This window comes from Rattus norvegicus, chromosome 16 (assembly GCF_036323735.1).
Source record: "Rattus norvegicus strain BN/NHsdMcwi chromosome 16, GRCr8, whole genome shotgun sequence".
Classification (NCBI taxonomy): domain Eukaryota; kingdom Metazoa; phylum Chordata; class Mammalia; order Rodentia; family Muridae; genus Rattus; species Rattus norvegicus.
Window position 1 is genome coordinate 82,956,486 of NC_086034.1, and position 27,059 is coordinate 82,983,544.

The window sequence follows — 27,059 nt, forward strand, 5'->3', positions numbered from 1 at the left end:
ACTCCCCAGACCGCTGAAAGAGCATCCGGATACTGAGCCTGCGCAAAGCGTTTGCTGCTAGCAGCGGCTGCGGTCGCCTGCGCAGAGGCAGAGCGGCGTGCGCTTGCGCAGAAAATTGAAGTCGCTTCGGCAGCATTGGGGAGCATGGTAGGTGACTGGCTTCGCGCTTTGCAGGTGCGGGCCAGACCCCTGCGCGGAGGTCACCGCTCCGCGGCGGCTTCAAGATAACTGAACGGAGGGGCGGGCTGTTCTCGTCTGGGTTTTGAGGGAGGGCACGGTTGACTTGGAGAAGCATGGTATGAAGAGGGGTATGAGGAGCCCAGTTGGATCTCCGGGAGGGCAGCGGCGCCGGGTCAGCGGGGTGCTGACCCGACCAGAGGGCGGGACGGGGCAGTGCGACGGGTGACACCTGCCTGCTGGGCGGAGCCGACCCGCGTCTGAGTGGACAGTGACGCGGACTGGGGCGGAGCTGGCGGAGCTTTGAAGCCGTCAGTCCGGGGAGGTTTCTGGAAGAGGTGGAAGGAAGCAATCCACGGAAGGTGGTGCGCAAGGCTCTGCGGGGTTAGGATGGTTTGCGATCCGCAAAGCTCTCACTGAGGATAGCCCTAGTTGCCCGCTCTCTTCTGAGATCAGGCTGGGAATCCTAGAGATGGGGAGGGACCGACTGGATGCCGAGGTAGATGAGGGTTTGCCTAGTAGAACCGTGCAAAGACCTGGAGGAGCCCGGACTTCCCGTTCCTTGGATCTCGGGGGTAGCCTCGCTCCGAAAGGCTGCGAGCGGGTGGGAGCCGAGGAAAACAAGTTTTGTCTCTGTCCTGGGAGAGATGTCTGCTTGACTTGGAGTTTACGAGGGCTGAGGACAGAACCGCGGGAAGGGAAGAGAGGATGGAATGAATACCGACAAGGTCAAAAACGAAAAGATTTGAACCTAGAAATCAATTATGGAGAAGAGCAGCAGAAAGACTCCTCTGACCAGCGGTATCAGACCAAGCGGCCAAGCCTATACATGTGAACAGGAACTTCACGTGGGAAGGGAGCATTTTGATTTTATGCCCCCCACATGCCAAAGCACAGCCAACCTAAAGTGGACCACAAATCCATTTGACCAAATGTTTGTCCTATGAGCCCTTAGTAAATTGACCATATGAGGAGGTATTTTGCTAAGTGTCTCTGGAAGGACATTTTACAGATGCTTTCTAAAATCTTATATAGGAGTACCCTTATGCCTAGGTTGTGTGTTGATATGGAACCTTTTCATACCAGCTCCTGCTGTTCAGAAGGTCCACTCGTCCTGTTTTCTGTGTTTCTTATTGATTATCACTTGCTGAAACAATTCTAAACAGCTACCATTGTATGTGAGGAACTGTGTTGAGCTCTGTGGGAGACTATGAAAACTGCTTCTAGCAGCAGACCACTGTAAATTTAGTTTTGAAACATCTGAAATAGATGCAGATAAGTCACTGGAAGTGTTAGGCAGAGAATGCCCTCCCCTCCCCCAAATAGTTGTCCCTGAAGGAGCTCTGCTAGTCTCTTGGTCGTGGGTTGGTTTTTTTCCCCTAAATGTAATATTTTATTGCAATTTAATTGACCAAAAGGGTAAAGTAAAATCTGCCGCTCCAGCCTGAAGTGTTGGCTCAGCACTGAAAAGCAATTGCTTGTTTTCCAGAGGATCTGAGTTTCTAGCATCTGGGTCATCAGCTTAATTGCCTGTAACTTGGGATTCAGGAGAACCAGTGCTCTCTCCTGCACATGCACAGAGACACACGTGCATGCTCTCGCACGCGCACACACACACACACACACACACACACACACACACACACACGCACGCACACATTGGGGCACATACACACAAATTACTTAAGTCCTAAAAGGTCCTGTGCACTTTAAACAGAACAGAAACCCCCACCCCCACCCCCATACTTTGGCTTCCTTGACAAGTTGAGCACTAACGAAAGCCACTGCCCTGAGCAGACCCTGGCATGGATCTCACACCCGAGTACCCACAGGGATGGACCTGGCGCCTTCTCAGTTTTCCTGTAAATTTTTGGTTTGTGAGCCTTTTTCATAAGAACATTATCACCAGTTCCCACTTCTTCCCATCGAACCCCAGTTCTGTTAACTGGTTTTATTTATTTATTTTTTTAATGCAGAGCAAACACTCATCATGAGGTGGGCATGTAGAGGTCAGAAGGCATTTCCGTGGAATCAGTTCTTTCCTTCCCCTTTTGCAGAATTGTGAAGGCAGAACTCAGTTGTCAAGCTTGTGCAGTGAGCACCCTGAGCTGCTTTGCCAGGCACTTCCCTTTTTGCGGGGGTGTTGGGGAAGACCATAAGGGGTGTGGAGGGTCTCAGTATGTATCCTTGGCTGGCCTGGAACTCACTATGCAGACAGGCTGTCCCCAAACTCAGAGATCGATTCTCTTCTGCCTCCCAAATGCTGGGATTAAAGGCCTTCGCCACCACACCCAGCATCTGTGTAAACGTTGAATCTGTAACTAGCATCAACTGTAGCTAGCATCAACTATGTGACTGTGTTTCCAGATCCTTGCCCTTCCTTCATGGACATTATTGCTGCTCATGATAAACCATCACGTTGGTACTCTCCTGAAGTCTGCGATTCTGTACAGATAAGCTGATTTTAATATATTGGAGGGGATCTGATTATTTCCCTGTCTTGACTTCCGCCCACTCTTTAACGAACGTAAAGGTAGTTCAAAACGTCTTCAAGTGCCTGACTTACACATCTCACACAGAGGCGAAGCTAAGTTGTCATACACTGGGGGAGGCTTACAGGGCAACTTCAGGAGTTATATAGCTCAGAACGGGGTACCATCCTGTCTTCAGGATGTCTACAGCTTCCTGATGTGTAACTTTCTGTGGTGTTACACTCGTCAAATAGTGTGACTGCTCCAGAGATGTTGCTGATGGGTAGTTGTGGAGGTTCTTGCTTGCTATTTTGAAGTTTTCTTTCGGTGTACAAGTTTTTGGTCATTAGTTAGCATGGTCCCGATACTGCTCACCCCCCACCACCCTTCTAGTTCCAAAACACTTTCACCACCCCAAAGAAAACCATGTACCCGTAAGCACTTCCAAGTTCCTTCCTCCCCTTCAGCCTTGGTATCCACCAACCTACGGATTTGTATATTCTGCACATAGCATATAGCATTTTCTATGCAGTCCGGCCTTTGTGTCTGGCTTATTTCACAGAGCACAGTGTTTCTGCGAGTCACATTGTAGCATTTGTCATTGCTTCATCCCTTTTTATGACTGAATGATACTCTGTGTACACCAAAATTAGTTTTATAGCCATAACAGAACTTGTAAATCTAGCAGTAACAGGTATTTCACTGTAAAGATACCTTGTCTGTTCCTAACAGAGGGCGATTTGGGGACTGCAAATTTGTCTTTCTCTTAAGGCTTTTTACATATTTCTGGCTATGCCAGTCTTCCCTTGGGGGAACTGTCAGATTCATAAAAAGATACTGTCTCTATTAGTTGTCAGGTGGCAATGAGAGTGTATAAGATCTGTCCTAATTTAACTAAATTTGATCTTACCTAAGGACGTACATTGAATCCTTTGCCTATTCTCCTCTAAAGTCTAGTTTTAAGGGACACTGTGTAGAATATATTCCTTCAGAGCCTATATTGAGGCAGCAGAATAGAACCAACACACCAGCAGCTGCTATGTAATGTTTTATTTGCATGTACATAGTGTCTGAACTGCTGTCTTTACTCTTCAAAGCTGAGCATGTGTGAGAAACTATGACTGTGGCCTGTGGTGTTCGCTGTCTAGGCCTCTGTCTCAGGAACCCCATGTATCTTTAATAATTGGAGTTACAGGGTGCTTTTGTGTATATCACACTTATAATCATGGGCATCAGAATTTACCAAGTAAGGTGTGTGTGTGTGTGTGTGTGTGTGTGTGTGTGTGTGTGTGTATGAGTGTATGAAGTAAATGTATTTTCTAATTTATAATAGTGGGACCAACTGTCAAGAGCACTTGGCCGCTCTCCTAGAAGACCTGGGATTGATTCCTAGTACCCACATGGCAGCTCACAACCACCTGGAAGTCCAGTCTTGGAGTATCCAGTGCCTTCCACTGGCCTCCAGGGATACTGTACACACATGGTGCTTAAACATGTAGCTGGCAAAACTGTCATACACATGAAAATAATAAAAGTGTCAAAGAGCTTTTACAAATAGGCAATAGGGAATCTTTTTTTTTTTTTTTTTTTTTGCCTTACGTCTCTGAAAATATCTTACTGTCCAGTATTATAAAAGATAAGCTCTTCTGCTCGCTTCAGCAGCACAGACTAAATTAGAAGGACACAGAGATTAGCTTGGCCCGGTGCGAGGATAGGGTGCAAATTCATGAAGTGTTCCCCGTTTTTTAAAGAAGGTATCAACCTTTGCTCGTCCTCTCATTGTATCACAAATCACAGCATCCCTGGATGCTTCTCCTGTATACTCCTGAGGAGCGCATGAGACTGGTGCCACATACCTACAATCTTAGGAAGCCTGCTTCCTCATCGGGAGCCCCAAAGGTCTCAGCACCCGGAATCGGCAGTGCCTACTCAAGCATGGCGTCTGCTGGGTTAGCAGTGGTGTTTCGACATGAGCATACGTTTTTGTCTTAGGACTCTGGAACGTGCTCTGTTTGTTGTTGGTTTTTACATATTTACAGGGACATTGCACACGTCTTATTCCAAAAGGGGCTATGAGGACCATTCCCTCAGGGTTGAGGCCAGGAGCATAGGACTACATGCATCCATTGGTAGACTTTTACACGTTATTACAAGAGCTTTCCCTAACCTCGTCACGTTTCCTTCTTTACTGTAGCAGCTAGGAGGCTCGGGGCCTGCTTTTCATCCCATTGCCAGCTCACGGTATGCATGCCTTTTACCCTGACCCTATTCTTACCGCCTTTCCCCCTTTATTTCTTCATCCGCATCTTGCTACTCATTATGCGTTCCTGCAAGTTAAACTTTATTCAGCATTGCTGTAAATTCTCATCTTCATTTGAACAAGATTAAGTGTGATCCTCTTATGTGAAAATTGTTTCCTTATTATCGTATGTAGCTTCTGTCGGGGCTGGTGCTACAGCCCACAGCATGGCACTCCCACGGTGTACACCAGGACCCTGCAATAACACCACCCCCCCCCCGTACTACCAAATAAATAAAGAGACCTGTGTGCCCTGGACTCCGTTTTGATTTCTAGAACCAAGCCAGTCACTTGTGCTGTTACTCTCGCCGAGTTACTTAGAGAAGTAGCCGACCTAGCATGGAAGTCTGCAGAGCTATCCTGCGTCACCGTGGACTGCCTATAGCACTGTACATAGATTGGCGGTTTGTTAGGCATCGCCCCTCATCTCAAATACAGCCTTACTGCTTTCATTTCGTCATAAGCACCTTTCGTCAAGCTTACTGGGGCACTTTAGTTACTGTCTCCAGTGTAGTTCTCAGTTACTTCTTGTTTCCATCAGCACGGTTCCGCTTTTAAACTAGGAAAACCTTCAAAACAACCGTGCTTCCAAAGTGTCCGTCTCTCCTGATTTATTAGAGCCTGAACTTAATGAAAGCTTCATGGCTCTGGGGGTGGCCCCCATGACAGCATCAGGCCCCCGTGTTGACCAAAGTCCTGATATATATTACTAAAACATTGTGCTCATGTTTTAAAGGGGAAAACTATATACAAATGGAATTGAATAGATAAAAATAAAGGTTTTTCTTTTCTTGATTTTTTTTTCTTATGATATAGCCCGGGCTAGCCTAGAACTTTCTTTGTAGATCAGGCTGGCCTCTGAAGATCCACATCTCTGCCTCCATGTGCTAGGATTATGCACCACTGTATATGGCTGGCTTGCTGATTTACTGTTTATTTATAAAGAAGGTCGGGGCTGGGGATTTAGCTCAGTGGTAGAGCGCTTACCTAGGAAGCGCAAGGCCCTGGGTTCGGTCCCCAGCTCCGAAAAAAAGAACCAAAAAAAAAAAAAAGAAGGTCCCCCAGTATATCAGTATATCCCTGGCTAACCCAGAATTCATTGTGTCGGCTCCGGCAGCACCGCTCCAAGCCTCAGTGTATTTTCTACCAAATGTCGTAGTCATTTCCAGAAGGCTGCAGTCTTCTGAACTGATGAAGGGAAAGCAGGGTTTTGCTTGCTGTTGTTCCGAAAGCTGAGTCACACAATTAGAAAAAATAAGTCAAGTAAAAAATGTGGACGTTAAGAACAGACTGAGCGGGGTTGGGGATTTAGCTCAGTGGTAGAGCGCTTGCCTAGCAAGCACAAGGCCCTGGGTTCGGTCCATAGCTCCGGGGGGGGGGGGGGGGGGGAACAGGCTGAGCAAACACGGCCTCATTGGCTTTCTCACCTTTATTCTCCCACCCCAAAGCATAAACTTAAATCAGCTCAGAAGGACAAGGTCCGCCAGTTCATGGCATGCACTCAGGCTAGTGAGAAGACTGCCATCTACTGCCTGACACAGAATGAGTGGAAACTAGACGAGGCCACGGACAGTTTCTTCCAGAACCCAGAGGCGTTCCACCGAGAGTCTATGAAGAGCAGTGTGGACCAGAAGAAGCTGGAGCAGCTCTACAGCAGGTACAAAGGTAAGGGATGGAGTAGCGGGAGGACGCTGGTGGGGGGCGGGGCCAAGAGTTCCAGATCCGCCCAACCCCTGGCGTGTTCGGTTCCAGAACCCACCCTCTAGCCAAAACGTTGGAGATGAGGGAGGAAGTCAAAAGATTGATAACAGGCGAGCTCTCACCTGACCCCTGGATCCCTATCTCTCCATACAGTGAGCGCCATGCAGAGGGAAGTGCTTTGAGGCTACTGTTTGAGCCGTGTGGTACCTTATTAGCCTTTGTCCCACAGGCATGGTGGGGCTCTGAGGTACAGTAGAGTAGTGGGGCTGAGGAGATGGCGCTGTGAGTAAAGTGCTCGCAGTACAAGCGCGAAGACCCGAGTTCAAATCCCCAGCACTCACATAAAAGCCAGCTGTGGACACACACCAGCAACTTCACTCCTAGGAGAGTAGACACAGATGGATTCCAGAGGCCTACTGGCCAGCTAGCATAGCCAAAGCAGCCAGCTCCGGGTTCAGTGAGAGATCCTAGCTCGAAGAAAACTAAGTTGGTGCAGTTGGAAAGATAGAGAAGAGCACTTTCTGCTCTCACAGAAGACCAGGGTTTGGTTCCCAGCATCTACATGCTGGCTCGCAACCCTTTGTAACTCCAGTCCCAGAGGAACTGGCTCCTACTGGCAACAGGCATGCTTGTGGTTTAATACATACAGGCAAGACACTTATACATGTAAAATTAAAAAAAAAAACATTTGAAAATAATAACATGGAGAGTCAACTTCAGGTTGACTTCTAGCCTCTGCGCACGCACACACAGGCATGTGCGTTGATACGCGTGCACCACATAGCATACATTTCTACCATCATATATGAAAATAACGTGTATAATACTTAGATAACCAAAGGTAAGTATTTTTTTGTAGGGCAATCACTATTTGTTTTTTTTTTTTTAATTTGTATCTTTGAGCCAGCACCATGGTGATGTATTGTGATACACGACAAGATCTATTCTTTTGAGATTTTGCAGAAGTGTCTTCAATACACTTTATTATTTCATTTTTTTGATAGGCAGATTCCGAGTTCTTTCATCTCTAAACTAGACATACGAGGTAGGGAGTATGAATCTCTCAGCTGTTAAATGTGTGTGCATAAGCTAACTGAATCTGAAAAACAATTATTGTCCCACAGGATTAGAGCTGGCAAGTGGGATTACTTAAAAAGAGAGCAGTCGGTCGCGTTTCCGTTAGCAGGACTGTGAGAACTCTTTCTGTCCTTGGCACTGCTGTCCTGTGTCAGAGCTGGAGACAAGCCCTTGTCCATGTGCGTGTGACGCCAGCCTTCTGTCACTGAGCCTCATCCTCGGCTAGAAATTAAACCGCAGTCTCGGCTTTGGTTTTGCTTCTGGTGCTGATGCTAGAACCCAAAGCCTCAAGCACACCATGACACCCTCCCCCACCGAGCCTGTGCGCTCAGCCCTTAAATTAACGCTTGATGACCACATCCTTCATCCATGCCTTTTTCTTTCCCTAAAATCCAGAAACCTAGATTTTAAGGACGGAACTGTTTTCTGAATAGATTCTTAATGTTCTATGCCTGTCTCATACTTAGAACATGGCCGTTTGCTGACGGGCGTGGCTGAAATACTTGATGGGCCTGTGTAGGCGCAGTACAATTCTAACAGGGTGTTTGAGGATGGCTCTTCAATGTCGTATGACACCTCCCCCTCCCCCAATCTTAACCACAGACCCGCAGGACGAAAACAAGATCGGAATCGATGGGATCCAGCAGTTCTGCGATGACCTGAGCCTGGACCCGGCCAGTATCAGTGTTTTGGTCATAGCATGGAGGTTCAGGGCCGCCACTCAGTGCGAATTTAGCAAGAAGGAATTTGTGGACGGCATGACAGAGCTGGGGTAAGTAACTACTCTCAACTTAAACTCTTGACAGGGAAGACTAGTTGGAGCGTTTCTTTAACGACCTTTAAGTAGTAATTTCATATGCGTGTATTTTCTTTGTTATTAAATGCTTGGTCTTCATTTCATACTCAGGGTTTTATCTACACCTTTATTCGCGTTAATTCTTCTCATTCTATAAATTTAAAAAATGTCTTCCAGTGGGGCTGAGGAGTGGCTCAGTGGTTAAGAGCCTGCAGCGCCCCTTGCAGAGGGCGGTGGCTCAGTTCTCAGCAGCCTGCCAGGCTGTCCCAGCTGCGGCTCCAGGGGATCTGACCCCTTCGGCTTCCTCAGGTGTCTGCATACATGTGCATAATATACACATGTGTATGTGAGCGCACACACATGCACACATATAACTTAAATCAGCAAAACTAAAACTCAACATCTGTAAGCAGATTTCTTTCAAGTTTGAATGAACAGTGAACAGCGGGGTAAATTGTCTAACCACTCGTTATTCTATACCAAGTGCATAATGTGTCATGTTGCTGCATTAAATGCCAGTAAAATATTGTTCCGGTTTTTGTTTCTCTCTTTTACCTACAGAGTTAGGATTAATGACTTAAGATGTTACCCATTTAACAAATGTGGCAGAGGAGTAATGAAAACCCCCAACAAAAATACCTTTTTAATTACTAAACCTGTTCCGGGAGGTGTAAAGGCCTCCTCGCTCCACTTGCTAATGTCCCCGGCACCCTCTTTCACTGTTGATGCTCTGGAATCAATGGTTCTGAGTTGCCGGGAAACTGGAAACCAGTAATGTTGTCTCTGAAGCACACACCTTCCATCACTAATTAAGAAAAGACTCAGGGCTGGGGATCTAGCTCAGCGGTAGAGCGCTTACCTAGGAAGCGCAAGGCCCTGGGTTCGGTCCCCAGCTCCGAAAAAAAGAACCAAAAAAAAAAAAGAAAAGACTCCCTGCAGGCTTGCCTGCAGCCCAGCCTTACCGAGCCATTTGCTCAACTGAGGCTCCCACTCTCAGACACCTTTAGCTTGTGTCGAGTTGACATGGAAATGACCAGCACAACAGTGAAGGGAGTGCTGTCGTTAAACATTGTAGAATTCTGCGTATCAAACGCTGAAGAAAGAGGAAAGGGTGAGCAAGTAGTGAGGTTATTTATCTTAGTTAGGATCTCTGTTGGTTCGATAAAACACTGTGACCAAAAGCAGCTTGGGGAGGGTTTATTTCATCATATACTCCCAGGTAATGGGAGAGTTGGGACAGCAACTCAAGCAGGGCAGGAACCTGGAGGCAGAAGCCACGGGGATGCTGCCCACTGCTCACTCCCCTTGGCTTACTCAGCCTGCTTCTGCTGCTGCTGCTGCTTTCTTCTTCTTCTTCTTCTTCTTCTTCTTCTTCTTCTTCTTCTTCTTCTTCTTCTTCTTCTTCCTCTTCCTCTTCCTCTTCCTCTTCCTCTTCCTCTTCCTCCTCTTCTTCCTCTTCTTCCTCCTCCTCCTCCTTCTTCTTCTCCTCCTCCTTCTCCTCCTTCTCCTCCTCCTCCTCTTCCTCCTCTTCCTCCTCCTCCTCCTCCTTCTTCTCCTCCACCATCACCTTCCCAGTAACAGCACCGCCCTTAGTAAGCTGGGCCCTCCCACATCACACACTTATCAATACCTTACCCCACAGACTTGCCTACAGGCCATCTTATAAAGGTGTTTTCTCAATGGAGAGTCCCTCTTTCCAAATGACACGTTTGTCAAGTTGACATGAAATTTGCAAGCACAATGTCCACCCATCCCTAACAGAAAGATAGAGCTGGGTAGGCGGGTGGGGTAGTAGTGACAGAATGTAACCTCCTCTAAGCTCTGGCTTTAATTTCCAGCCCCTGAAGATGAGAAGGAGGACCAGCAAGAGGAAGGTACAGAAAGCAGGAGGGTAAATCACCAATGTAGACAGAAGGAATTTAAAGGGGCAGGGGGTGAACAGTAATTTAAGCCAGGCATGGTGGCACATACAGATCTCTGGAGTTTGAGGCCAGCCTGGTCTATACACGTGGGTTCCAGGCCAGCCCCAGAGCTGTACAGTGAGATCCCCGTCTCAAAAAACAAAGAACAACCAAACAAACCCCAGTAATTTAACAGAAACTATTAAAAGGAAAACCTGGCAGTCAGCAAAGGCAGCTGCTTGTGCTTTAGAGACATAAAGTCAAGTAACATCACGAGTGGTAGACGTCACTGCAGAACTCTACAGGGAGTTACCACACACAAAGTTATGCCAGTAAGCTTGACAGCCTGTTTGAATAGAGAAATGGTTTTTAAAATACAGCCTGCTGGAAACTAACACGAAAGGTAGTAGGAAGCAGCGGTGATTCTGTGGCGCTTAAGCATTTCAACTGTGTCTTACTTCTCTATCGTTGTATAAGATACACCATGATCAGAGCAACTTATAAAGGGAACCGTTTAGTTAGGGGCTTAGAATCAGGGTCAGTGTCCACGAGAGCAGGACAAAGGTGTGGCGGCAGGAACTGCTGGGAGCTCATATCTTAATCAGCGGGTTGGAGGCACAGAGGTGGAGGGAGTGGCCAGTCTGACCCTGAGTGGTGCACTCCTCTAACAAAGCAGACCCACCCCCGCAATCCTTCCCAAGTAGTTCCACTGATTGGGGACCAGGTGTTCAAACACGTGAGCCTACTGGTGACATTCTCATTCATGCACCAGAGTCTATCATTTAATGAAAACTTGGGATATCTTCACTTAGCAAACTTTTAATGAAGGGAAACCCTAAGTTTTAAACAGCCTCTGCCTTCCTTCATAGAAGGAAGGTGATTACCAAGCCGGGTTAATTTTCATCCCCATCACAGCCTGTGAAAATCAGTTTCTAGAGGATTGTAGTTCTCAGTGCTAAAAGGATTTAACCTCTGGTAAGTAACTTTATGAAAATAACTTTGTAAACATGCAAAAGGGTAAGTTTTAAATTGTCACCAAATCAATAAGATAAAGGAAGGATTTTTTTTAGAGCATTTGTGCAAAAGAAAACAAACTAAACAACAACAAAACCCCTAACTCTTCACAGTTGTCTCAGTCAGGGTTTCTGTTCCTGCACAAACATCATGACCAAGAAGCAAGCCGGGGAGGAAAGGGTTTATTCAGCTTACACTTCCACATTGCTGTTCATCACCAAAAGAAGTCAGGACTGGAACTCAAGCAGGGCAGGAAGCAGGAGCTGATGCAGAGGCCATGGAGGGATGCTGCTTAATGGCTTGCTTCCCCTGGCTTACTCAGCCTGCTCGATTATAGAACCCAAGACCACCAGCCAGGGATGGCAGCACCCACAATGGGCCCTCCCCCACTTGATCACTAGTTGAAAAAATGCTTTACAGCTGGGCCTCATGGAGACATTTCCTCAAGGGAGGCTCCTTTTTCTGTGATAACTCCAGCTTGCGTCAAGTTGACACACAAAACCAGCCAGTAAAATCATATAAAACATAAACCAAGTAGAAAGACAGGATCCATTCTAGGTGATGGGAAAACTACAGCCTGCCAACAATGCCTGCCATCGGTGTGTCCTTAAGTCATTTATAAACTTATAAACTACGTATGTGTATGTGTATGAAAGGTTCCTGTGACAGAAGGACTCACCAAGTAAGCTGTGTCTGCACAGACCACAGGGTGAGCCTCGCACACAGAATGTAGATCCCAAGCTTAGGCACAGAACAGCATTTACATTCACATTTACATCAAACCATCAGGGTGGGAGAGAGACATAGGAAGCCAGAATTGGCCCTGCCTCCCTGGGCCTCCCTGGGCCTCCCTGGGCCTCCCTGGGCCTGGTGCCCACTGCCTAGGTGTTACCCCGGATGTGGGTGGTACCTGGTTCACCAACTGTTGGCTGCACGTGTGCCACACCCTGTCCGTGGAACATAAGTGTTGCAGTGACAGGTAGTCTGGAAGTCTGCAACTGTCTCCAGGTGCTCTGGGTTCCTTAGCTTGACTTCCCGTGGGCAGTGCCTGTCAACTGTCCTCCTCTGTTCCCTGTTGGGCAGTTGAGGCAGAAGAGACAGTTTGTTTTCACTGCCTCACATTTTTGCCTTATAGAACAACTAATGTTTTTACTGAGGTGTTTTGGTTTTTTTTTTTTTTTTTTTTTTTTTTTTTTTTTTTGTAGAGGACCTCTTTGTCTTGGTTTACCGAGCTCGGGGTGGAGTCCAAAGCCTACATATGATAGGTAAACACCACTACTGAGCTACACCCAGCCCAGGCTGATTACTGCTTTTAAGGGTGATTGATTACGTTTTTGGAGGAAAATCTATTTTTAATTTATTTTTAATTTATTTTTAAAACAATACAGCTGGGACACACCTTTAACCCCAGCTCTTGGAATGCACAGAGGTGGATCTCTCTGAGTTCTGGTCTATACAGTTCCAGAACAGCCAGAAGTACATAGAGAGACTCCAGTTCAAAAAAAAAAAAAAAAAAAAAAAGTAAAAAGACCAGGTTTTATAACTCCTGGCTACTTGAAACTGAACTTGCGACAATGGAGAGGCCCCCTTGTGCTTATGCAATAAGGCTTCTTTCTCTCATATTGTACCACAGCAGTGGCAGTGGCCCAGGCCTGTGGTCGGTGAATAAACACAGACTCCATCTTGTCACTGAGCCACCTCACTTGGCCTCACATGGACAGAGTTACAGAGTAAACCATTGGCTGTGCGTGCTGACTGTGTGAAAGGAACTGCGACCTTGTTTTTACTGACTTAATAGCAGCACATGCCTTCCTCTCACACAGTCAGCACGCACAGCCAATGGCTTGTGTGCTTCCACAGCTCTGTAGCTATAAGACCTCCCCAGCCTTTGCAAGGGGACCTGGGAGACGAGCTGTGTCAATGAAGAGGGAATGCAGAAAGGCGGATCACAGGTAACGAGTTTCCCTCTCCTCGCAGGTGTGATAGCACAGAGAGGCTGAAAGCTCTTCTCCCCAAACTGGAGCAAGAGCTTAAGGACTCAGCTAAGTTCAAGGACTTTTACCAGTTTACCTTCACCTTCGCCAAGAACCCTGGGCAGAAGGGCTTAGGTGAGTACCACCTCCCGGTTTTGGTTTTGGGGTGTCAGATCTGAGTCATGTCGTCCGAGGGACAAAACCAGTGTGGTTCCAGCACACACAGCTGTGGTGACACAGTCTCTGTTCTTGGTTTCTGTCTTCTACTCATTCTCCATGTGACTGGAAATACCAATTGATAATGGCTTCGAAATTCAGATCCTTAGACTACGGACTAGTTTATGTTTCATGCTGTCGATCAGAGTTGACAGTGTGGATGTCTGGGACCTGTTCTCTGCATGGTGATTTCTCCAGCCATGCCTCGGAACAGCTCTGCCGTACACCAGGCTGCATCACAACTCCTTGCGAGGTTGTACAATCCCACAACATATGTGCTTTACTACATATGTACACGTCAGAGAAAATTTCAGCTTGAGGCTTTGATTTGGGGGGGTGGTTATTTAGTTTCGCGTCTGCGTAGCGGCTTACTTCTGGCTCATTTCTTCCTATGCACACTATCAACTGTGTATCCCCCGTGGTCTTTGTCGTCTCCCCTTCCTTCTCCTTTAGCATGGTACAGGTCCCAAGAGTCAGCGCGGCCAAGCGGCCTTCTCTTCCCGCGCTTGCTGAAGCAATCCCTTGGGGGTGGTGGGGTTGGTTTCTGCGTCTTGTCCGTTTTCTCTGGTGTCGGTGTTTCAATGCTGGTGTACTGGGCCACAGTGCAGCCTCCCTCTCCTCCAGGCCGATCTGCCTATGGAATGGCCGTTTCCCCTCTGAGATCATAGCACCTCTTCAGTCAGAGTGAGGGCTTCAGGAGCCACAGACAGGACAGCCTTCATGGCTACATTTAGAAACTTGTCTGAATAGATCCACTGGGATCTCATTTCAGGAGGCGGAATTGTCACCACTTCCTGTCAGAGAGCTGCTAGGAGGACCCTCAGGTATTGACCCCTACTCAAAAGATGCCAGGGTGAGGGGAGAGCTGTGGCTGCGGATTGCAGTCTCAGCCCGCCCTCAGCCTTAGCTCCCGTCTCCAGCAGGGAAACCAAGAGAGGTGCGGGTAACGAACCACCCCACGCCCATGGCCAGAGGTGAATGAGCAAACGTTGGGGACCTTGTCACTGCAGGCCCTGGTCCCTGCATATACACCACACAGGAGAGCAGCAGGGCCTGTGTGCCATGGGAAGGAAGGAAGGAGGGACAGGCTTCCTGTCTTCTGCCCTTTTTATTTCTCAGTGGTTTTGAGATTTATGCATGTTCGTCTCGTGTGTCTGGGTGACTTGCCCGTGTGGATGTCTGTGCGTCAAATTGGTGCAGTGCCCAGGAAGCCAGTGTCATGTCCATGTGGAACTGGAGTGACCGACAGTTCTAAGCTGCCACATGGGTGCTGGGGAATCATCTCTGAAGCCCACTACCCCTTTTTAGAGACCAACCCTTGCTTAACCGAAGAGAAGGAGCCAGCCAGATGACACACGCTCTCCTGCCCGGTGACCTGTGGCCAGTCAGTGCGTACTCTGGAGGGCTCTTGCAAAGCCTTCCTGGTAGAGTAAGGAAGCCATGGGTTCTCGAGGCAATATGTCTGCAGACCCAGGCATTGGCCACAGGATCCTGGGGACATTAGATTTTTGGCTGTTCCCAGGGATGTTAGTTAAAAAGTCAAAACGCAGGCCAGAATAGCAGCTATTCTAAAGGTGCAGTCAGGTGTTACGGAGAAGGCCGTGACAACAAGCACCTTACAGCAGTCCCTGTCAGCCTGTACATGGGTCCCCTCTCTCATCTCTGCTATTCAGACACTCAGAGCAGGATCTGATTTGAGGTGGTTGTGTTTGTTTCATATCACTGTGGACCTGTGATTCGCCACACCGAAGGCGAATCCGTGACAGGTAGTGGTCCTTCCCGAAGCTTGAGTCACCCGCTCTAGGCCGCAGACTGCTTTTCAGGCTGACTCCAGTCTCTTAAACATGGCCCCTGGGATACTGGCTGCTCCCTCAGTGTCTGCAGGACAGCTCAGGACTCAGCCAAGACTTTTCTTCTTCAGGCTTAGGCCCACCTGCTTCTCCAGGAAGCCCTGATGCTTTCTTTCAACAGTGGAGCCTCAGTACTGTTCCTGATAACCACTAGTACCTGTTAATGACTGGTTGATCTTTTCTCCATATCTCCTTAACAAGCAGAGCCTCATGCTGCTGTTTCTTTCTTTTCTTTTATTGGAATATATTGCTTGTACTAAATAACGGGTTTCACTGTGAGATTCTCATACAGTGTATAATATACACTATATTTACCCAGTATGACCTTCTCTGCCCCCGCACCCTTCCCTCTCGAATGGAGGTCAGAGGACAACTTTGTGGAGCCCGTTTTCTCTTCCACCCTTACGTGGATTCCAGAGACCAGACTCAGGGCTCTGGCCTGGCAGCAGTGACCTCCACGTGCTGGGCGTCTCGGTCGTCATATTCTAACACTCTTAATGGTGGATTTGGGTTGCAGATTGCAGAATTTTTAGCTAAGCTCTGTACTGTACGTTAATGTCCTTTCTTGTGCTTTGTGGCAAGGGCGTGAGGAGTCAGTAGAATCAGTAGAGTACACGTTTGTCATTTGGGATCTCACCCCTCACCCACCCCAGGATGGGGTGGGGGTAATAGTGTTGAACTAACTGTTTTTATCAACCCTGCTCCTTTAATTTGTGTCTCCACAGAGACTAATCACCAGTCCGCATGCCCTTTCTCTCAAGTCCTTTGTATCTGAACTTTGACCTCTTAGAATGTATTTGCTCGGGATCTCTTCCTCCTGAGATCTCTGGGATGGGTTCCCTTTGTTTCTAGTTCTGCCCCTATCTTAGCTTGGGCCTCTTTTGCTGTGATAAAAACACCACGATGGAGGAAAGAGTTTGTTTCAGCTTCCAGCTCCATAGCCCCACAAGCAGGGAAGTCAGTGTGGGAACTCAAGGCAGGAAGCCGGAGGCAGGAACTGACCCAGAGGCTGTGGAGAGCAGCTCCTGGCTCACTTCTCTGGCTTGCTCAGTTTATTTACCCAGGGTTGGCACCGCCACCAGTGAGCAGGGCTGTCCCACATCAACCAAGAAAATGTCCAACAGGCCAGCTAGTGGGAGCATTTCCTCAGTTAAGGTTTCCTCTTCCCAAATGACTCTAGCTTGTGTCAAGTTGTCACTAAAAAAAAGCAAGCCAGTTTCTTAACCTGATTTTTAAATTGTGGCTTATGGTGTTTTCTTTCTCAATGCTCTTTTCCCTCTTTTGAAGCTGAAAGTCACACTTTGACGCACTGTGGATGTGCCTGTGGTGAACTGATACTGCGGGATCACTTTCTGCTTGCATTCACTTTGTATCAGAGTGTTTAAGGGATCGAGCGTATGACCTCACACATACCAAATGTGCCTTACCACTGAGCTACATGCTGAGACCTGGCCTACTGCTATGTATTGTAATGCTAAATTCTGTACTCAAGGTCTAGGGCCATGAGTGAATTCTCACAGTTACAAGTTCTTGTTGTACAAACCTTGTGCCTTGATTTGAAACTACTGGTTAAATAAAATTGGCTACAGCCAATTACTGGAGAGATTTGAGGTAGGTGGGTTTGAAGTGATGTGGTTGGAGGAGGAGAGGCAAAGGGAAGAGAGGAGAAGGCCACTGCCATGAGGGGAGAGGAACCCTGAGCCCGTGGCCAGGAGAAAGAGCAAGTATCTGGGGTGCACCACTGGGGAGGCAGCCAGGCCTGCAGTTAGAAGCTTAGATTAGGGGTGACTCCCCAGTAATTGTCCAAGCCAAATAAAATAGCCACGGTCTGAGTCTCATTTATTTGTAAGCTAGTCGGGGATCAGCCAAATTTGGTTGTACTACACCTGCGTGTCTCGATGTTTTTAAGATAGAGTCTTACAATGTAGCTGTGACCTCCCCCATTTCCGAAGAGACTGAGAGAAAATGGCTGTTACATTTGAGGTCTGTTTTAATTCAGAGCCTCATCACCTCATTAAATGTTATCAGAATTTTCAGGAGCACACTGCTGGAGTTTTCTAGAAACTTAACAGAAGACTGGGCTTGGGCTCACTCAGGCTTTGGGTGCCTCTGAGACAATGAGGTGAAGGGCTGGAGAGCAGTGCAGTGGTCAGGAAAGTGCGCTCACTCCTCGAGGTGAGCTGCGTTTGGGGCAGGATTCCCTCTGCTGTACCCGCTCTACTTCATCCTGCGGGCCAGGCTCAGGTTTTCACTGCGCTTCTTCCTGAGCCCAACTGCAGCCACGCTGAGTCTGCACAGGAGTCCTTCCTCCGCCCCTGCACTGGAGCTGGGAACTAGCTAACACTTATTGAGCAGTTTAATTCTTAGAGGAGTAGCCTTAGTTTTCAATATGAATAGTCGTCTAGTCCAGGTTTGTAAGCATCAACAACCCCTTAGTGTTAAGTGGTTTTGAGAAAAGGGCCCCCTGAAGCCTCCGTGGGTGGTGGGATTGTCTTGTTTTTCTGTTTCCTTCTGATTTGGAACTTAGTTTAATAGTGGGGCATTAGAATTCCTTGAACATAAATCCTTGAAGCTGAGCTTGGTGGCTTAAATACACATGATCTGAGCTGTTGGAAGGTAAGTGGTTTGCTGTATGTCAGAGATAACGCACGCTTTTATAACAAGAGCCTGACTCAAAAGACCAAAGGCAAAAAAAAAAAAATGGAAGAAATCACTTATACTCGCTGATACTCTACAGTCTTAGCGGATTCCTTCTATTTAATGAAGTGAGATATCTTTGCAAGCTGGCATTTCCTTTAACTTCTAAGAGTTTAATTTGTCTTACAATGCGTTATAGCTTGAAAATATAGAAGTCTTAGGGATGCCTTACAGGTCCCCATGTTCTATTTCCTGCACAGTAACAGTTTCAGTGCCTTCTCGAACGTCAACAAACACAGATACAGCGCACACTGAGGCAGAAGTGGGCTCATTTCTGTGAGTTTGAGGCCAACCTGATCAAGTTCCAGGCCAGCCAGAGCTGCATAGTGAGACCCTGCCTCAAAAAAATTTTTTTAAATTAAAAAAAAAAAAAAGAAATAGATTCTTATTGCTTACCACAGACACACTGCTTGGGTTAGTTATCATGCATAACAAGAGCTCCTAGTCGTTGGGTCAAGGACTCCATTGGACAGCCCCTCTGATGAACATTCTCGAAGGGCATTCCAGCTAATGGCTGGGCTGGGTAGATTTTACTTTCTGTGTCCCACACCTGGGCTTTTTCTAACAGAAGGGACCCACTCGTATATAAGCGTGACCACTCAGTGTGTTCATGTTTCATAGGAACGTTAGTTCCCTAGCATCTTTGAAGATGTTATAAATTAGACTCTAAAATCATTGCCTACTTTAAACTTATAAAATTAAGGCTGAGGATTGTAATTTCCTTGTAGTACATTTGCCTAGCATGCATAAGACCATAGACATGATTACCAACATCACACAGAAAAAAGGAAAATATGATGAAATATATGTTGTATTTGTGAATAGTTCACCATAAGGGTAAGAAGGTACAGGCCTGATATAGTTAATCTCCACTTTATAAATCTCCATATCCTCAGGCAGCAGAATTAACCAGTGACGTCTAACACAAATTTAATGATTCCTTTACTGGGGACAAAGGGCTGTCTTTTATTTCTGAGAATGCTATTGTCTATTGGAATCGATCGCCAGAAAGCTAAAAGTTACTGAGTTTGTTTCTCTTATCCAAGGAAAGTTTTTGAGGGTCCTCTCAAAAGACTGAATCGCCTTATGGCTGCAAATTACATTAAAAGCAGAATGGTCAATTCAGTCCATCCAGAGCACACTCGTGTGCCTCATCTGTAAGGAATTGATTGGCACAGCAGAGACAGGCAGGCGTGGCCTGCGTTTCCTAGAAGAGGCAGCAGAGAGCCTCACTCTCTTCCTCCCTGTGTCTGTGTCTGTGAATGCCAGGGTCATGTTGCGTACACTATTGGTGGTTTTGAGACAGGGTTCTTCAGTCACCCACACTGGGCACATAGTCCTGGTCTCTCTGGCGTTGACCCGGTTGCAGTGTTTTTATGCGGTAACATTCTTTATTCTGTGCCTATCGGACTGTTCACCTAAGCAAGGGGGTAATCAAACTCTTCTGGACACGAATGTGTATGTGCACACGTGCATGTATGTGCACCCATGTGCCTGCTCCTGGGATCACTCTCAGAGCCTTATACACGCCTCAGCTTGCTTCCTTGGTTTAACACAGACTTAAGCATAGTCATACAGGCCACCAGTGAGTCAGCTGCCTTCGAGGCTCTCAATTTTCAAGGAAACGAAGTTTTATACTAATTTTTTTTCTTTCTGAATAGAGTACACTACTTGTCCTGTGGAGTGTCCCATTCTGACTAGCCTCACCTTCTAGCGTTTTCTTTATGGAGTTTTTGTTTTTTAGACATTCTTAGAAAGAAACTGATGCTAAAACATTCTCATACCAAGGTAACTGTGGCCCCGGCTTCAGTCCCGAGTCCCACTGCCTGGCGATTTTGTAGTCATTGTTTTCCAAATGCCCGAGCTCACTTGGATAACGTGACATCTATACGTAGGAATATTAAGTGTTGGAAACATTTACCTCCAGTCACATAACCCGTGCACATTCAGCTAAGGGACTTTATACGAAGGGTTCTAGGATGAAAGCTAACCCAGACGCAGCAGGATTGTGAAGTGTGCTGTAAGACTTTGAAGACTTTCCTCTCCTTTCTTCTCCTTTCCACCTCATCTCCCTCTGTGAGTGCTTTACATCACTGACATGAGTTGAATATAGATCTCACTTAATGTCCTTCCCAAGGGCAGGATGTAGACTTAGAAGCAGAACAAGACTTAGCCTCACACCGCGGGTCCCATAGATAAGGCCTAGCAAGCCCTTCCTATGCCATTTCTCGGACCTCTCCATCCTGTCCTTCTTTCCTGAGGAGACTCCAGCAGGCTTAGGTCAGCTCAGGCCTGCGGCACACACACCCCATAAGCCCACAGCGAGTAAGAGTCCTCTATCCAGTGTTGTTGCCGCCCGATCATCTATCTCTAGTTTACTAGCGTTGGTGATGATCAGCCTGGATGTCTCAGACTAGAACACGGACATTAATACCTGTCCAAGTGGGATCACACCAGATTCAGGGCAGAGCCTAGACAAGCGCTTCATTGTGCATTTTGTGTTTAAACTACTCTGTTCCCTTGATAGAGTTGTCAGTCTGCTTTTCACAGTCTGACAGACATACATAAATGTAAGTAGGAGACTGAACATGGCTATCGTTTTATCACCTATGATGAGCGTAGTGATAGAGACTTGCTGTGTCTTCATAATGCTATACTTTAGCATAGAAAAAGAAGTCCTTAAAATGTGCACTGAGCAGAGAGTACACTGCTACTCCAGAAAGGTCTGACCGGAGATGCCGTTCCAGTGTCTCCTTGAAACCCAGAGTTCATTTTCCATTAAACACGCACCATTAAAACAGCCCTCACAGCATAGATTTGTTTAAGAAGGAAGAAGTCACTGCTTTCTAGTTGAGGGAGAGGATGTTGGCTTTGACTGAGAAACAACCTAAACTTTTTTAAAATACCTTCGTGGTAGCGAAAAAGGTTTTCTCTGTGTAGAAGTTTGTCTTCACTGTGCAGTGAGGAATTCAGAGTCCTCAGACCGTCCAGTTTGCTTGTGATCCGATGGTTCTGAGACATAAGCCCTAGCTGGCATATGATCAGGCATATGGTTAGGTCTGATGCACGTGGGACGCAAGGCTCCAAAACTGGCTAGTTGGGGACGACTACTTGCATGTCCATTAAATAATCCACAAGTGCTCCGTAAGAAATTCCACACCATTTCCAGAAACCCTGTGACTCTCGCAATCGGCCCTCCTGTGACTGCGGGGGAGGATCGCCACACAGTTATTTCTGTCCCAAAGGAAAAAAGACTGGGATTTATTAATCACCCTCCCTTTTTCTCTCTCTCTCTACCCTCCCCCTCCCCCTTCTCCCCTCACCCCCCATTTCTCTCTGCCAGATTTAGAAATGGCTGTTGCATATTGGAAGTTAGTATTGTCTGGAAGGTTTAAATTTTTAGATCTTTGGAACACATTTCTGCTGGTAAGTGACCGTTTCTTACCTTTTGTGCCCAACCAAGAGGAAGTTTTTCTTATTTAAAATGCTAAGACTTAGGCTCTGCATGGGGGGTACACATGGTTAATCCCAGCAAAGGCAGGATTAATCTCAGGAGGGCAAGGCAGGCAAATCTCCGTGAGTTCAAGGCCAGCCAGGGGGACATAGTGAGCCCTATCTCAAAAACCAAAATAAGTAAATAGTAAGTAAACAGCTAAGACTGAACACCGCCATCTGGCTAAAGCTGAGCACAGAGACGTCAGGCGTCGGGCAGGGGGCTGCACAGCTCAGCCGCTCAGAGCTGCAGCAGACGGAGCTGATCCGAAGCTGTGCTCCAGCGACTACTTTTCCATACTGCTGCTTTGTCAGTCAGCTGTAAATCTCAGCAGCCCCTATCCTGCCATCTCCCCTGAGGACTTCCGAACACAGTACCAAGGAACTTCAAATCCACAAAGTACCGGAACGTGTGGACTGGATCCTGTCCTGAGGTGCCCTGCCACCATGTGTCTGCAATCTGACACTATTTGAACGTGTGCCCTGCCACGCACAGCTGGACAGGATGCTTTAGCGGGCGCTGTGGCCATGCTGGACCCTGTGTTGTAGGGACAGCCAGTTCAGCCATGAGCTCTCTGGAGTGGAGTGTGCAAGAACGTCTTGGATCCACAAACGACATTCCTGGTGACAGCAAGGACACCCAGACCTTCATGTCATCTAGACAATGAAAGAAGGCTATGCTTCCCACGGCACATCCGGTGGCCCACTTGGGTCCCCAGCCAGCTTGCACTCAGCCCTGCCATGGGCAAGAGGGCTAGCACTGGCTTCGTGTCCAGGGCCTCATCCCTCCATGTGTCGTGTCACTTCCGTGATGCTCCGTGACTGATGGCGCAGTACCCAGTTCTGCCTCTTCTGGTTTTGTGACACCAGGGATGGAACCCCTGGCATCACACATGCTAGGCAAGTGCTCTGCGTCTGAGCTACAATCCAGCTCAGTTTGTCTGACTTGAGAGTTCAGGCAGGTCTACACCTGGGATCTTCCCGCCCGGCCTAGCTACTGCCCGTTCCACCCGTTCTCATCTTGCTTAACACCAAATCAGAGACGTTCTCCAGAGAGCTCCACAGCCACATGTCTAGAAATGGGGAGGTGCAGCCCACCCACCTGCCCTGCCACTCCACATCCTGGAGCCGGCAGAGCACTAGAGCAGAAGCGGCACCCCTGATTGGAGGACTGATGACCATGAGACTGTTTACCCAGAGCACAGAGCAGGACAGCTGATCACGGTCAGACCGCATGTGGGCTCTGGTCAGACCAGGAAGGACAGACACTAGAGACAACTGACATATAGCGATTGGTGTTTTAATATACTATATGAAGTTCTCTAAGAATAAATTAAATAAGTAGGCTTCCCCAAAAAAGAAAGATTTAAGACAAGGACTGCCAAGATGGCTCAGCAAATAAGGGTGCCTGCCACCAAGTCTGAGGACCATGGTCTGATCCCCAGCCCCACACAGTAGGAGGGAACTGACCCCTGACCTATACACATGCAAGGAAAGAGATAAATGTGACAAGAGCATTGAGGTAGACTGCATACACGTATCCGGCTCAGCAGCAGGCCGTCTGCATTACACGTGTACATTGGCATGTAACGGCTGGCGTGACAGTGCTGTTCGAGTTGATGTGTGCTCTGCTCTGCAGGCAGTAAGGGGAGAGGCAGCTGAGACTGGAGCCCTGGAGGCCCAGCTTTGCCTCAGAACTGCCTCTCTGTGGTAGAGACATTGTATCAGTCTCCATGCTTCTGATACAACTAGAATATGAAGTAACTTTTTTTTAGGTAATTATCCCACCTAAGAAACACTGGAAGCATAGCTGAGGAAGTGAGACAAGGGCTTCCATAGTATCCCACCTGACTTCCTCACAGTTCTGTTCAGGAAGTGGGGAGGGCGAAGACGTTCAGAGATGCACAGTTTCCAGTTTAAAATGTGTTTAAATGCAGCAGTACCCTTCATCCGGACATTCGGCACCTAGCGCATACTGTTGATGAATGGACGGTTTACCCTTACTTGTGATGGTTTTGCGTTTGTGCCCATCACGCTCAGGAGAACCACTTACTAACGCAGCGCCCCAACCACTGTAGTACCTGAGACCTAAGATCTGAACCTTAACCTGGTGGCTGTTTTTCTCTTATGTATTAGGAGCATCACAAAAGATCAATTCCAAGGGACACTTGGAACCTTCTCCTAGATTTTGGAAACATGATTGCAGACGATTTGTCTAACTACGATGAAGAAGGTACTAGAAGTCGTAGGATTCCACAGGGTTACCAGAGACGCTCCCTGACTAGCCCCAGAGCGAGGGGCAGACACTGACCCAGAAGGGCTGCCCACCCACAGGAGCAAGCGCAGTGGACCAGCTTACGGCCTCGTCAGCCCCTATAGCCACATAAAACGTGGTTTGCAGATGCTATCCTAAGCCTGGACTTATTCCCCTGATGCCAGAGAACCTCACATCAGACAGTTGAGACCCTCCCACGCAGTAGCACTGCTCCCCGGGAGAGGGGCCTGATCTAGGTGGCTGGTTCCCCTCCAGTGTAGCGTGGCCTCCATCTAGGACATCCTATTCCTCATGGCTGTGGGCAGTGCCTGCCGCTAACAGCATTCAACTCACACCCTGCCCCTCATCTCAGTGTCCTCTCCGCTCACAACAAGTGCCTAACGAAAGCTTGTGTATGCTTGTGGAAAGGAAGGTAGTTGAATATAGACAGCTCGGTTTTCAGGAACCATAACTGTCTGTGGTAAAATTAACTGCTCTGCCGGAAGACAGCTAGCACGAGAGGCAGTGAGTGCCGGTGCAGTGGAGGGGCCGTGAGCCGCGGTATTCTGCCCTGGATAGATTTGGGAGGCTCTGGTAAGGAGTCAGAGAAAGAATGACTTGGGATTAATGCTCCTTGGCCCTTAGGAAGCAGTGGGCCCGTTCATTAACATTCCCAGCCGCAGATTCTAACTAACTGTCTATAGATTGGCCGAGGCCTGAGAAGCCACCATGTAGGCTTGGCCAGTGAATGTGGTCTCAAGGACATTAAACCCACCACTCACTCACTCACCCTGCTTCCTGGAGCAGAAGTGACTTCACTGAGTCGTGCGATCAGATGCAAGTCGCATAAGCCTCAGATTACTTTGTTTCTTTAGATGTTAGAATTGGGGAAAGAATATTTTCAACATAAAAATACTGGCATAAGACTTATTTTAAAAATCTGTTTGTTTTCCTTCAGGAGCATGGCCTGTCCTTATAGATGACTTTGTAGAATATGCACGGCCAGTAGTCACAGGAGGGAGACGTGGCCCTCTCTAGACGGAAACGCCAGAGACGCCAGACAGAGGGCATGTCCTGGAGGAGACGGCTGCGTGGGTTGCTGTGTGCATTTGTCGCTGACCTCAGAGTCTTCCTCATCCATTCATGAAGCAAATCCTCACTCTGCTTAAAGGCTGCAGTGGCTGACAGCGCAGACACGAAGAAGCTCCTCGGGGCGTGAGGGACATTGGCAAAGCTATTGCTTTAGGAGACGCCTGCATGACTTGTCTTTATAGAGAGCAACACAGACCCTGTTTGCAGGGCTGAAAGCATGTTGTTCAGTTGATGACGTTAAGGTGAGCACCAGCCGTTTCCAAACTGGAATCATGTTACAGTTATGCTTCAAAGTAGCATCCGTGTCCCCAGAATGATGTGTCTTTTATACAAGCCCAAACCTCTTGAAGATGGCCTTGTCAGAGAGCCCACTGCTTTTAATCTTGGTATTCAAGATGGATAGTTTTAAATCATCAAATCTCTAGATTTACTAGATGTCTTGCTTTCATTTTCTCTAGAAGATACCGTTGCAGTTTGCACGGGGTGGGGGGGCACAGGACGCAATCCAGCAGGTTCATATCAAACTGTTTACAAGCCGGTAGGCCTGGTTCACTTCTACTGAGGTTACTACTATTAGGCCTGGATGCTGCCTCCTGAGAAGTTTCTTATTTTTTTAATATATTTTATATTTAAAAGGATGTTTTCCATGAGAAACACTTCTTTTTGAGTGATGAATTAGACTTACAAATCATTTGCACCAGTTCCCGTCACCCGTCTATGATGTCTTCAGTGCCCAGTGTCCAGCCCTTCGAAAGCCATATGCATTTGGAAGAAAACATACGTCATCCAGAAAGAATCCACACCCAAAGCCCTGTCTCACTTGTCTGCACCTGGGATTGTACCGTGTCACTGTGCCGTGTCACCATCTGCTTTTCCGGTGTTTATCTGGTCAACGTGCACTCATGCACACAGACACGGGGGGCCTGGATACTACATGCTCATCTGGTGTCAAGCTTCGAATATCACTGTGCTGACCCTACCTCACACTCGCCAAGACTCGGTGTCACAAGCGTGCCTTGCTGCCCAGCCTCCAACATGGCCGTGCTGGGCCCACATCAGGACAGGGGACTGGTCAATGTCTGTACACAGAAAGCGCGTCCCAAATGTGCTCTTGGGCAGCTCTGGTAATGGGCCATGCTCCTGTGCAGGAGACAGCTCTGAGGCATGCGTGCCCTACGAGATGGACTGTTGCTAGTGAACAGGAAGCCAACCCCTCAATGTGTGAGATGACATCACTAGTGGCCTGTCAACACAGGTCTCTAAAAGGACAACCGGGACATCTTTGAGAGCATCCATAACCAAACTGACTTGGTGAAAACCTGGAAAACAGCCTTCTTCCAGGCTTTGTGGGTTCCTGACTTGTAGTTAACTTCTGTTCAGAGAAGTTTATAGATACACAAATAACTAAAATCCGAAGGTCTGCAATACGTTCTTATTTTTAAGATTTAACATTCTTCAGGGAAAGGACCAGTGATACGATTCAGCAGGTTCAGGCACGTGCTGCCCAGCCTGACAGACTGAGTTCAGTCCCTGGGAACCACACGGTGGAGGGGAGTCCTCTGACCTCCACACATGTGCCGTGAAATGCATGTACCCCACACACACGTGTACTCACACAATCAAACAAACAGACATACATACATAACTTTAAGTTGTTAAATCCTGTGGGATTGCCAGTAGGCCGTGACACACTAGTCATTGATAAAGGCTTTGCAAAGACTCGTGCTTTCTGTTCTATTATTTATACTCGAATTGTGCATGTTACAGAAGTGCTGAGAACTTCAGACATAGTGAATAAAATACTTTCCCCGGTGTTGTGATGCCCTTTTTTTTTTTTTTTTAAGATTTATTTGTTATGTATACAGCATTCTGCTTGCATGTACACCTATACACCAGAAGAGGGCACCAGATCTCATTACAGATGGTTGTGAGCCACCATGTGGTTGCTGGGAATTGAACTCAGGACCTCTGGAAGAGCAGTCAGTGCTCTTAACCTCTGAGCCATCTCTCTAGTACCAATGCCCTTCATTCTTGGTTGCACAAATACCT

General features: G+C 47.5%; 1 protein-coding gene across 3 annotated transcripts; it reads left to right on the forward strand.

Annotated features, from left to right (window-relative positions):
• The first annotated feature begins 7 nt into the window (after positions 1-7).
• Dcun1d2 (defective in cullin neddylation 1 domain containing 2) lies at positions 8-26,823 on the forward strand. 3 transcript variants are annotated; one of them, NM_001134798.1, is made up of 7 exons: positions 132-147; positions 6,396-6,612; positions 8,329-8,497; positions 13,414-13,544; positions 21,516-21,598; positions 23,801-23,897; positions 24,877-25,584. In NM_001134798.1, the coding sequence occupies exons 1-7, from the start codon at positions 145-147 to the stop codon at positions 24,954-24,956; spliced, it is 780 nt and encodes a 259-aa protein (NP_001128270.1). In that variant the 5' UTR covers positions 132-144; the 3' UTR covers positions 24,957-25,584. The 3 variants fall into 3 exon arrangements, with proteins under 3 accessions (XP_063131812.1, XP_063131813.1, NP_001128270.1); XM_063275742.1 differs by lacking the exon at positions 23,801-23,897 and having other exon boundaries at positions 8-147; positions 24,877-26,823; XM_063275743.1 differs by lacking the exons at positions 21,516-21,598; positions 23,801-23,897 and having other exon boundaries at positions 8-147; positions 24,877-26,823.
• Positions 26,824-27,059: the final 236 nt, after the last annotated feature.